The sequence below is a fragment of the Pongo pygmaeus genome, chromosome 7 (assembly GCF_028885625.2).
Source record: "Pongo pygmaeus isolate AG05252 chromosome 7, NHGRI_mPonPyg2-v2.0_pri, whole genome shotgun sequence".
Lineage (NCBI taxonomy): Eukaryota > Metazoa > Chordata > Mammalia > Primates > Hominidae > Pongo > Pongo pygmaeus.
In genome coordinates this window covers 111,429,366-111,441,909 of record NC_072380.2, presented here as the reverse complement: position 1 = coordinate 111,441,909, position 12,544 = coordinate 111,429,366, and the positions used below count along the sequence as shown (strand labels likewise).

At 36.6% G+C, this 12,544-nt stretch overlaps 1 protein-coding gene across 25 annotated transcripts in view; it reads right to left on the bottom strand.

Annotated features, from left to right (window-relative positions):
- VPS13B (vacuolar protein sorting 13 homolog B) overlaps nucleotides 1-12,544 on the bottom strand; it is a 915,151-nt gene that overhangs the window by 883,244 nt on the left and 19,363 nt on the right. For all 25 annotated transcript variants that reach the window (XR_010127329.1, XR_010127330.1, XM_063669399.1 and 22 more), the window contains exon 3: nucleotides 11,556-11,699. Coding sequence is in view for 23 of the 25 variants with exons in the window: in XM_063669399.1 (XP_063525469.1) it covers nucleotides 11,556-11,699 (144 nt within the window). In the remaining 2 variants the exon portion in view is untranslated. The remainder of the gene's footprint in view (nucleotides 1-11,555; nucleotides 11,700-12,544) is intronic.

Genomic DNA, 12,544 nt, shown 5'->3' with positions numbered 1-12,544 from the left:
ATACTGCTCGTGTGATGGGAGCACCAAAATCTCACGAATTACCACTAGAGAATTTACTCATGTAACCAAACACCACCTGTTCCCCAGTAACATATGGAAATAAAAAAATTTAAAAGATAAATAATTAAAAATAAAATGTTGATTGTATGTTATGTGAATTTTGTTTCAATTTAAAAAAACACACACACAAACACTGACTTATTTTAAAAAAGAAAAAAAGAGGCCAGGCGTGGTGGCTCAAGCCTGTAATCTCAGCACTTTCAGAGGCTGAGGAGGGCGAATCACAAGGTCAGGAGATAGAGACCATCCTGGCTAACATGGTGAAACCCCGTCTCTAATAAAAATACAAAAAATTAGCCGGTCGAGGTGGTGGGTGCCTATAGTCCCAGCTACTCGGGAGGCTGAGGCAGGAGAATGGCGTGAACCCGGGAGGCAGAGCTTGCAGTGAGCCGAGATCACGCCCCTGAACTCCAGCCTGGGCAACAGAGCAAGACTCCGTCTCAAAAAAAAAAAAAAAGAAAGAAAGAAAGAAAAAAAGAAATGATGTGGTTATAAAGAAAAGAAGCTAGAGAGGGCAACATGGTTGCAGGAAAGTATTTCCCCAAAATGTAGCAGAGAAATAAACACTTTAAATGATAGCAAAGTGCCAATAAATCAAATGAGAGATTGAAGTGAAGGAATACTGCTAAAGTGAGATACTGAAGATACAGAGACAGGATCCACAATAAAGAGAATGCTTAAAGGAACAGCAAACTCCACAACATACCCATAAAGGGATTGGCTGAAATGGAACAAAAATAAGGATGACAGAGTTAAAAAAAAGGAATTGTGTTGCTAGAGAGTTATGTAAGAATCCATATGGACACTGAAATGACCCAAGATGGATGAACTTCAATTGGAAAAAAACCTCTGTGAACCAAGTAACAAAATTTTCAGTCACAGTGGGGGAGGGATCACAAAATCAATGGATGATAGCTATCAGATGACCATAAATCTTTATATAGTCAGGTCACACGAGCTTCAAAAAAATAAGAGATATTTGTGAGTGTGCATGGAAGAGTAATGGTCTAGAGTCAGTCCAATTAGAAGGCCATTTATTATAACATTCAAGCAATGACCTCACCAATAACAACGATGATAAACACAGACTTCAGCCAAGCTAAGACACAGGTGATACCTCTCTTGCAGGCCTCCTAATCTCAAATTCTAACTAATTGATTTTTTAAATCAATTAATAGAGACTGATTATTCTTGTTTTTTATTATTATTATACTTTAAGTTTTAGGGTACATGTGCACAATGTGCAGGTTAGTTACATATGTATACATGTGCCATGCTGGTGTGCTGCACCCATTAACTCATCATTTAGCATTAGGTATATCTCCTAAAGCTATCCCTCCCCACTCCCCCGACCCCACAACAGTCCCCAGAGTGTGATGTTATCCTTCCTGTGTCCATGTGTTCTCATTGTTCAACTCCCACCTATGAGTGAGAACATGTGGTGTTTGGTTTTTTGTTCTTGCGATAGTTTACTGAGAATGATGATTTCCAATTTCATCCATGTCCCTACAAAGGACGTGAACTCATCACTTTTTATGGCTGCATAGTATTCCATGGTGTATATGTGTCACATTTTCTTAATCCAGTCTATCATTGATAGACATTTGGGTTGGTTCCAAGTCTTTGCTATTTTGAATACTGCCACAATAAACATACGTGTACATGTGTCTTTATAGCAGCATGATTTATAGTCCTTTGGGTATATACCCAGTAATGGGATGGCTGGGTCAAATGGTACTTCTAGTTCTAGATCCCTGAGGAATCGCCATACGGACTTCCACAGTGGTTGAACTAGTTTACAGTCCCATCAACAGTGTAAAAGTGTTCCTATTTCTCCACATCCTCTCCAGCACCTGTTGTTTCCTGACTTTTTAATGATTGCCATTCTAACTGGTGTGAGATGGTATCTCATTGTGGTTTTGATTTGCATTTCTCTGATGGCCAGTGATGGTGAGCATTTTTTCATGTGTTTCTTGGCTCCATAAATGTCTTCTTTTGAGAAGTGTCTGTTCATATCCTTCACCCACTTTTTGATGGGGTTGTTTGTTTTTTTCTTGTAAATTTGTTTGAGTTCATTGTAGATTCTGGATATTAGCCCTTTGTCAGATGAGGAGGTTGCAAAAATTTTCTCCCATTTTGTAGGTTGCCTGTTTACTCTGATGGTAGTTTCTTTTGCTGTGCAGAAGCTCTTGAGTTTAATTAGATCCTATTTGTCAATTTTGGCTTTTGTTGCCATTGCTTTTGGTGTTTTAGACATGAAGTCCTTGCCCATGCCTATGTCCTGAATGGTAATGCCTAGGTTTTCTTCTAGGGTTTTTATGATTTTAGGTCTAACGTTTAAGTCTTTAATCCATCTTGAATTAATTTTTGTATAAGGTGTAAGGAAGGGATCTAGTTTCAGCTTTCTACCTATGGCTAGCCAGTTTTCCCAGCACCATTTATTAAATAGGGAATCCTTTCCCCATTGCTTGTTTTTCTCAGGTTTGTCAAAGATCAGATAGTTGTAGATAAGTGGCGTTATTTCTGAGGGCTCTGTTCTGTTCCATTGATCTATATCTCTGTTTTGGTAACAGTACCATGCTGTTTTGGTTACTGTAGCCTTGTAGTATAGTTTGAAGTCAGGTAGTGTGATGCCTCCAGCTTTGTTCTTTCGGCTTAGGATTGACTTGGCGATGTGGGCTCTTTTTTTGGTTCCATATGAACTTTAAAGTAGTTTTTTCCAATTCTGTGAAGAAAGTCATTGGTAGTTTGATGGGAATGGCATTGAATCTATAAATTACCTTGGGCAGTATGGCCATTTTCACGATATTGATTCTTCCTACCCATGAGCATGGAATGTTCTTCCATTTGTTTGTATCCTCTTTTATTTCCTTGAGCAGTGGTTTGTAGTTCTCCTTGAAGAGGTCCTTCACATCCCTTGTAAGTTGGATTCCTAGGTATTTATTCTCTTTGAAGCAATTGTGAATGGGAGTTCACTCATGATTTGGCTCTCTGTTTGTCTGTTACTGGTGTATAAGAATGCTTGTGATTTTTGTACATTGATTTTGTATCCTGAGACTTTGCTGAAGTTGCTTATCAGCTTAAGGAGATTTTGGGCTGAGATGATGGGGTTTTCTAGATATACAATCATGTTGTCTGCAAACAGGGACAATTTGACTTCCTCTTTTCCTAATTGAATACCCTTTATTTCCTTCTCCTGCCTGATTGCCCTGGCCAGAACTTCCAACACTATGTTGAATAGGAGTGGTGAGAGAGGGCATCCCTGTCTTGCGCCAGTTTTCAAAGGGAATGCTTCCAGTTTTTGCCCATTCAGTATGATATTGGCTGTGGGTTTGTCATAGATAGCTCTTATTATTTTGAGATATGTCCCATCAATACCTAATTTATTGAGAGTTTTTAGCATGAAGGGTTGTTGAATTTTGTCAAAGGACTTTTCTGCATCTATTGAGATAATCATATGGTTTTTGTCTTTGGTTCTGTTTATATGCTGTATTACATTTATTGATTTGCGTATATTGAACTAGCCTTGCATCCCAGGGATGAAGCCCACTTGATCATGGTGGATAGAGCTTTGAAGAGAGCAGTGGTTCTCCCAGCACACAGCTGAAGATCTGAGAACAGGCAGACTGCCTCCTCAAGTGGGTCCCTGACCCCTGACCCCTGAGCAGCCTTACTGGGAGGCACCCCCCAGTAGGGGCAGACTGACACCTCACATGGCTGGGTACTCCTCTGAGACAAAACTTCCAGACGAACGATCAGACAGCAGCATTCGCAGTTCACGAAAATCCGCTGTTCTGCAGCCACCACTGCTGGTACCCAGGAAAACAGGGTCTGGAGTGGACCTCTAGCAAACTCCAACAGACCTGCAGCTGAGGGTCCTGACTGTTAGAAGGAAAACTAACAAACAGAAAGGACATCCACACCAAAAACCCATCTGTACATCACCATCATCAAAGACCAAAAGTAGATAAAACCACAAAGATGGGGAAAAAACAGAGCAGAAAAACTGGAAACTCTAAAAAGCAGAGCGCCTCTCCTCCTCCAAAGGAACGCAGTTCCTCACCAGCAAAAGAACAAAGCTGGACAGAGAATGACTTTGACGAGTTGAGAGAAGAAGGCTTCAGGCAATCAAACTACTCCGAGCTACAGGAGGAAATTCAAACCAAAGGCAAAGAAGTTAAAAACTTTGAAAAAAATTTCGACGAATGTCTAATACTCCAATACAGAGAAGTGCTTAGAGGAGATGATGGAGCTGAAAGCCAAGGCTCGAGAACTATGTGAAGGATGCAGAAGCCTCAGGAGCCGATGCGATCAACTGGAAGAAAGGGTATCAGTGATGGAAGATCAAATGAATGAAATGAAGCAAGAAGAGAAGTTTAGAGAAAAAAGAATAAAAAGAAATGAACAAAGCCTCCAAGAAATATGGGACTATGTGAAAAGACCAAATCTACATCTGATTGGTGTACCTGAAAGTGACGGGGAGAATGGAACCAACTTGGAAAACACTCTGCAGGATATTATCCAGGAGAACTTCCCCAATCTAGTAAGGCAGGCCAACATTCAGATTCAGGAAATACAGAGAACGCCACAAAGATACTCCTCGAGACGAGCAACACCAACACACATAATTGTCACATTCACCAAAGTTGAAATGAAGGAAAAAATGTTAAGGGCAGCCAGAGAGAAAGGTCGCGTTACCCACAAAGGGAAGCCCATCAGACTAACAGCTGATCTCTCGGCAGAAACTCTACAAGCCAGAAGAGAGTGGGGGCCAATATTCAACATTCTTAAAGAAAAGAATTTTCAACCCAGAATTTCATTTCCAGCCAAACTAAGCTTCATAAGTGAAGGAGAAATAAAATACTTTACAGACAAGCAAATGCTGAGAGATTTTGTCACCACCAGGCCTGCCCTAAAAGAGCTCCTGAAGGAAGCACTAAACATGGAAAGGAACAACTGGTACCAGCCACTGCAAAATCATGCCAAATTGTAAAGACCATCGAGGCTAGGAAGAAACTGCATCAACTAACGAGCAAAATAACCAGCTAACATCATAATGACAGGATCAAATTCACACATAACAATATTAACTTTAAATATGAATGGACTAAATGCTCCAGTTAAAAGACACAGACTGGCAAATTGGATAAAGAATCAAGACCCATCAGTGTGCTGTATTCAGGAAACCCATCTCACATGCAGAGACACACATAGGCTCAAAATAAAAGGATGGAGGAAGATCTACCAAGCAAATGGAAAACAAAAAAAGGCAGGGGTTGCAATCCTAGTCTCTGATAAAACAGACTTTAAACCAACAAAGATCAAAAGAGACACAGAAGGCCATTACATAATGGTAAAGGGATCAATTCAACAAGAGCTAACTATCCTAAATATATATGCACCCAATACAGGAGCACCCAGATTCATGAAGCAAGTCCTGAGTGACCTACAAAGAGACTTAGACTCCCACACAATAATAATGGGAGACTTTAACACCCCACTGTCAACATTAGACAAATCAACGAGACAGAAAGTTAACAAGGATACCCAGGAATTGAACTCAGCTCTGCACCAAGCAGACCTAATAGACATCTACAGAACTCTCCACCCCAAATCAACAGAATATACATTTTTTTCAGCACCACACCACACCTATTCCAAAATTGACCACATAGTTGGAAGTAAAGCCCTCCTCAGCAAATGTAAAAGAACAGAAATTATAACAAACTGTCTCTCAGACCACAGTGCAATCAAACTAGAACTCAGGATTAACAAACTCACTCAAAACCGCTCAACTACATGGAAACTGAACAACCTGCTCCTAAATGACTACTGGGTACATAACGAAATGAAGGAAGAGATAAAGATGTTCTTTGAAACCAATGAGAACAAAGACACAACATACCAGAATCTCTGGGACACATTCAAAGCAGTGTGTAGAGGGAAATTTATAGCACTAAATGCCCACAAGAGAAGCAGGAAAGATCCAAAATTGACACCCTAACATCACAATTAAAAGAACTAGAAAAGCAAGAGCAAACACATTCAAATGCTAGCAGAAGGCAAGAAATAACTAAAATCAGAGCAGAACTGAAGGAAATAGAGACACAAAAAACTCTTCAAAAAATTAATGAATCCAGGAGCTGGTTTTTTTTAAAGGATCAACAAAATTCATAGACTGTTAGCAAGACTAATAAAGAAGAAAAGAGAGAAGAATCAAATAGACGCAATAAAAAATGATAAAGGGGATATCACCACCAATCCCACACAAATATAAACTACCATCAGAGAATGCTACAAACACCTCTACACAAATAAACTAGAAAATCTAGAAGAAATGGATAAATTCCTCGACACATACACCCTCCCAAGACTAAACCAGGAAGAAGTTCAATCTCTGAATAGACCAATAGCAGGAGCTGAAATTGTGGCAATAATCAATAGCTTACCAACCAAAAAGAGTCCAGGACCAGATGGATTCACAGCCGAATTCTACCAGAGGTACAAGGGGGAACTGGTACCATTCCTTCTGAAACTATTCCAATCAATAGAAAAAGAGGGAATCCTCCCTAACTCATTTTATGAGGCCAGCATAATCCTGATACCAAAGCCGGGCAGAGACACAACCAAAAAAGAGAATTTTAGACCAATATCCTTGATGAACATTGGTGCAAAAATCCTCAATAAAATACTGGCAAACAGAATCCAGCAGCACCTCAAGAGACTGATTATTCTTAATAGTCTACCAACACAACTGTACTAATTCATAATAATCAGCACTTAAAATTCCAATGATCACATGTAAAATTTCTACAAGTAAATCCATCGAATCCCTGATGGTAAACAGAGCACATTGATGGCCAGATCAAATGACCATCCAGTAAATAAAAAATACTACCTAAATGTAAACAAAATTAAAAAAAAAAAAAAAAAACAACTTTGTCCTGTGAAAGTATGGAAATTCTCTAGATCCCAGAAAAGTTCTGCTAGATAGAGCAGATAGGTGCTGGTGTCCAATCAAAGAAAGCTTTATTTGCCTGCTCTACAGTGGAAAAAATAATTCTGAAGCCCTTCGTCAGAATTAGACTTTCAGATCAAAACAGCTGCCTCATATCTTTAAGTCTAATTACACTGACACAGACTTTTTAGAAAAACAAAAATAAAGTACAAGATGAAACTATAAAAAGAGTTGACATAAAATGCCACAGTCAAGAGTAATAACATATCACTTTTTGATCAGGTCACCTAAATCTATGGGCTGTCAGGACCAAAATTTTTTTCTTATTAATACTGGAAATCAGTGGCTCATGCTTGTAATTCCAGCAATTTGGGAGGCCAAGGCAGGAGGGTCACTTGAGGCCAGGAGTTCGAGACCAGCCTGGGCAACACAGCAAGATGCAGTATCAAAAACAGAAACAAAACAAACAAAAAGTGGCTTACTGGTATCTGACTTAAAATGTTTAAGAAAGGAATCTGTGCTTATGGGAAACAGAAAATTATCTCTGAACTAAAATACTACGTATACAAATATATTTTCACTTTCTTGTTTAAAATCTAGCTAAACCTGTAGGTACATGAGATAAAAGAATAAAATCACCTTAGGTTTTCAAACAGATTTTTGTAATCTTAAAGAGCCATATCAACAATTAGAAGGTTATGACAGTAAAGAAATAAACTTGCAAAAATGATTTTTAAAAAAATTAAGCTAAAAAGGAGAAAGGTGGTAAAAGGTTAATAACAGTAAAGAAATAAAATGAAACTTGCAAAAATGATTTTAAAAGGAGTTAAGCTAAAAATGAGAAAGATAGTAAGAATATATACATAAAAATAAGTTTCATCTGGAGTGAAACTACAAGTATTTCTCCTGTTAGAAGATAATCTCAGATTTTTAGGTTCAAAAGATGCTTTTGAAATTTTTTTTTTTTCAGATGGAGTTTCACTCTTGTTGCCCAGGCTGGAGTGCAATGGCACAGCCTCTGCACACCGCAACCTCCGCCTCCTGGGTTCAAGCAATTCTCCTGCCTCAGCCTCCCACTTTTCAAATTTTTTAAGAAAAATAAGTATTACTTCTATAAACAGCCTTACAAATAGTTACATTTATTAGACGAAAAGTTTTTTTAACATTTATGTTCCAGGTGGTACAAAAACCAGAATAAATAGGTGGTTTAGAAACAAATTTATTACTCTCTTTAGGTTGAAGAAGTTTTTTATTTTTTTGGAGACAGAGTCTCACTCTGTCGCCCAGGCTGGAGTGCAGTGGCACGATCTCGGCTCACTGCAAACTCCACCTCGCGGGTTCATGCCGTTCTCCTGCCTCAGCCTCCCGAGTAGCTGGGACTACAGGCGCCGGCCACCACGCCCAGCTAATTTTTTGTATTTTTAGTAAAGACGGGTTTTCACCGTGTTAGCCAGGATGGTCTCGATCTCCTGACCTCGTGATCCACCCGCCTTGGCCTCCCAAAGTGCTGGGATTACAGGCGTGAGCCACCGTGCCCAGCCAAGCCTTAATTCAATGATCAAAGAAAGCACATCAATCATATAATGTTTTAAATTGTATAGCAAGTCTTGTCCTGTTTTACAGTTGAGGCCCCAGAGGCTGAACAAAAAAGAATATGAAAAAGGAGAGGAGTACATAGTTAAATGGAAGTTACTGATAATGTTTTAGCTCTTGAGTTATGTTAACAAGTATTTATTAGATTAGCATGGACATGATGCGTCATGAATCAAAAACTGTGTATCTGAAATCAAAAACAGGATAAACAGTTTACAAGTAGTAATTCTGCAAGATTTAAAAGTGAGGGCAATGACTGACATAGAGACATCTCTCAGAGTGAATAGGAAATCGTTAACAACTATTTCATGAGTGAAGTTTCAACATATTTTTAAAAATTCTGAGTAAACATCAAGATGGACTTTATTTTACCTAACACAACAACTCGGTCACCCTGTCATCCTAAAAATCTCTATAAGTAAAACTGATAGTAAAGATATGTTAAGGCAGTATATTAAAACCATGACCACTAGAATCACAATCATTATGAATCTCTTTCTAAGTGTCTTTTGCTGAGATTATATAAATATTTTAGCAATGCTTTTCAGTGCAGTACAGAGTAGACAACCAACAAATGTTGGTAGAATTAAACTGACCTTCACAAACAAGACATGCCTTCTTATCAAGGCATTTAACAAAATCTTATTTTTGGAATGATCTTATCTGATTTAAGCCTCATATTCCTACCTTTTAATCATACTTCAATACTTTCCTATATATAATAGTTTTTTTAACAGATTCATATCTTTGAGTACCTATAACTCTAAAAGGCCCCTTCACTGAACCTACCATTCCAACCCCAATTTTATTTAGAAAATACATCTTTTCTTCATGGTGATTCTACAATGTAATAACTTGAAATAATTTGAATATAAACTTATTCAGTTTTACTAGTACATCCATAATTTTCAGCTTAATTACATACTATACTAATCAAAGCTTAAAACAGGAAAATAAACTATTTTAAAATCTGTTTCATCTACAATGTTTTTACGCAAAATTTAATTCCAATCACTAGCATAAACCCAAGCATTACTCTCCAGAGGTGTACACTGCTAAATAATTTGTCCAAATGTCAACTGCAATTTTCAAAAATCCTCTCTAGCCCAAAATTTTAAACATCTGTAAAAAATACTTGTTTTGAGAGTGGTTTACATTCATGACATTTAACCTTTTGCTGTACAAACCACAAAATTCAAGTCTCAAATACCATGCAAGCAGGAAATCTGATCATTCCTGCAGTAGCCATCTGCATAGTCCAATATCAAGTATTATTAGTTCTAGGTTGCACTAAGTCATGTGTTACAAGTCTTTTTCTGCAGCCTCTATAATTAGTTGTAATTTGCCTCTGTTAAAATGTGTTTCTTAAGGGACATCTGGCCTTGAAACTTCCACCTTCTCAATGAAAAAATACTTAGTGTCTGGATTTTTTTTTTTCTTTTAATATGGAACACTGCATGGGTGGTATAACCAAGTCCAGACTTTGAAAAAAAATAAATTCCAAGAAAAGATAATAATTAAGAACCATTTAAGTATTACCAACTATAAATGTAAAGTAAAACTTTGTTGTAATGTAACTATCCACAGATTTCTAAATTAATCTCTCAAATATTAGAAGTACAAAAAGTAACTTTTCATTTTTATGAGAATATAACATTGGTCTATTAACTTCTAGAAACTATATTAAGTTAAATTGGATAATACATGTTTGGAATCAAAGATTTCATAAATGGAAAAAGGATCTGAGTCCAGTGTGTTGATATGACACTCAAAGCATCCACTTAAAATAGGAAATAATTTTAACAGTTCATACATAACCCTAACTTCACAAAGATTACATTTAGAATACGTTAAACTTACAGATTCATATGAAGTCATTTTAATAATACTTATCAATTTACTTGATTATAGCCAGTCTTCCTTAAAACTAAAAGTTAAATGTTAAGTAGGTGCTAAAAAAAAAAAAAACCTAATAAAAATGAAAGACAGACACACTACTCTTCTGCAAGGTGAAAGTGGAAACATTCTCCACAATGAGCTATGGTCCTGACCTATTTTGCTTTCCTAGATTGGAAAATTTTTGGTAGAAACTCTTTAAAACCAATATTACATCTGCAAAAAAACACTAGCAAGAAATGTAAGATAGGTCAGAGAAGAAATAAATAAATCTGAAAAAAGAAAAAATCAGTTTCTTATACCAAAACTTCAAAAACAATTATAAAATTTGGTGTAAACATATTTTCATCTTCCCAAAAAATAACCTGAGAAATTCCCTTCAGATGTAGAAAAATTATGTAAAGAAAAAATTCATACAGCTCCTTTGCAAAAATCTAAAAATGTTAATGTAAAAATCGGACACAATTAGACTGCACTTTCATTGTAGATGTAAGTAATAAGCAATCTGCATGGTCCCTAGTAGAGCTATGACAAAGTAAGTAAAATCTGTATGAAAACAACCTTTACATATTTTATTCAAATTTAAAAATGACTTTGCAAATAGTCATGTCACTTAAACAGGCATATACAAAGTAAAGGCCAGGCACGGTGGCTCATGCCTGTAATCCCAGCACTTCGGGAGGCAAAGGTGGGCAGATCACGAGGTCAAGAGATCAAGACCATCCTGGCCAACATGGTGAAACCCCTTCTCTACTAAAAATATAAAAATTAGCTGGGCGTGGTGGCGCACACCTGTAGTCCCAGCTACTCAGGAGGCTGAGGCAGGAAAATCGCTTGAACCCAGGAGAAGGAGGTTGCAGTGAGCCGAGATTGCACCACTGCACTCCAGCCTGGCAACAGAGCAAGACTCTATCTCAAAAAAAAAAAAAAATTTAAGTATATAAGCTAAGATATGTTTATGTAACAGTTGACATATTTGAAAAGGTAAAGAAATGTCAAATACTACTAAAATTAGTTAACATAAACAACTTGGTTCAATATTTCTTACCTGTATCCCATCCTTAAGTTTCAAAATGCATTCCATAGTATTGATGGTAATTACCACTGGTTCTGAACCCAGTTTTGTCCATGGTACATGAATCCTCAGTTCATGAATATGTCCACTCAAAAAAGTGAATGGTAATTTCAGTTCCTTAAAACACAAAACATTACATAAAAGTTAGTAAGTGCTTAATATTTTTTATTATAATATGCAAATCCCTTTTTTAAAAAATAAAATTTCCAACACAAGAATATTCAGGGACTTACTGTTTAGTGCTTAATATTTTTCATTCTAATATATAAATTCCTTTCTTAAAAGAGAAATAAAATGTCCAACACAAAAATATTTTCAGAATTACTGTTTATCAAAAAGTGGCATCAAATACCTTGTTAGGCCATAGTTAATGATAAATAACAATAATTTATGGTACAAGTTACATTTAATAAGTTACTTAAGCACTCTAGGCCTTTCTCCTACTTTGCTGAATGGAAATAATATATAATAGTCAGTACATGATGAAGGCTCATATATGGTAGTGCAACAGTATATAGCAGCAGTACTTCAAATAACTGAAATGATGTAATTTTTTAAGTTTTCATCTAAAAATATGTCTTCAAAATATGTTTTAAACTAATAGAACAGTATTCTAAGTCAAGTTGAAAGGGGAGCTCAATTGGAGATTTGAGAATAACCTGACAAAATGAAAACTGATCAACTTAAAAAAAAAAAAAGTATTCCACTTCACCTAATGTAAAATTGAACTGGATACCACTTGGTCATAAATTTTAAATGTTTTCTGACTGCTTTCCATTATCATTAGATAAAAGGTTAGGCATGAAAACTGTCACCAAAATTGCTTTATGCTCATTTGTCTCACTTCTAGATATAATTTGTTTACAAATCAACAAAGGAGGAAGAAAAAAATGTATTCCTATCACATTTTTAGTTATTGTAACTCTATTTGTGAAAGTTAATAAAAATATTAAGCTTATTCA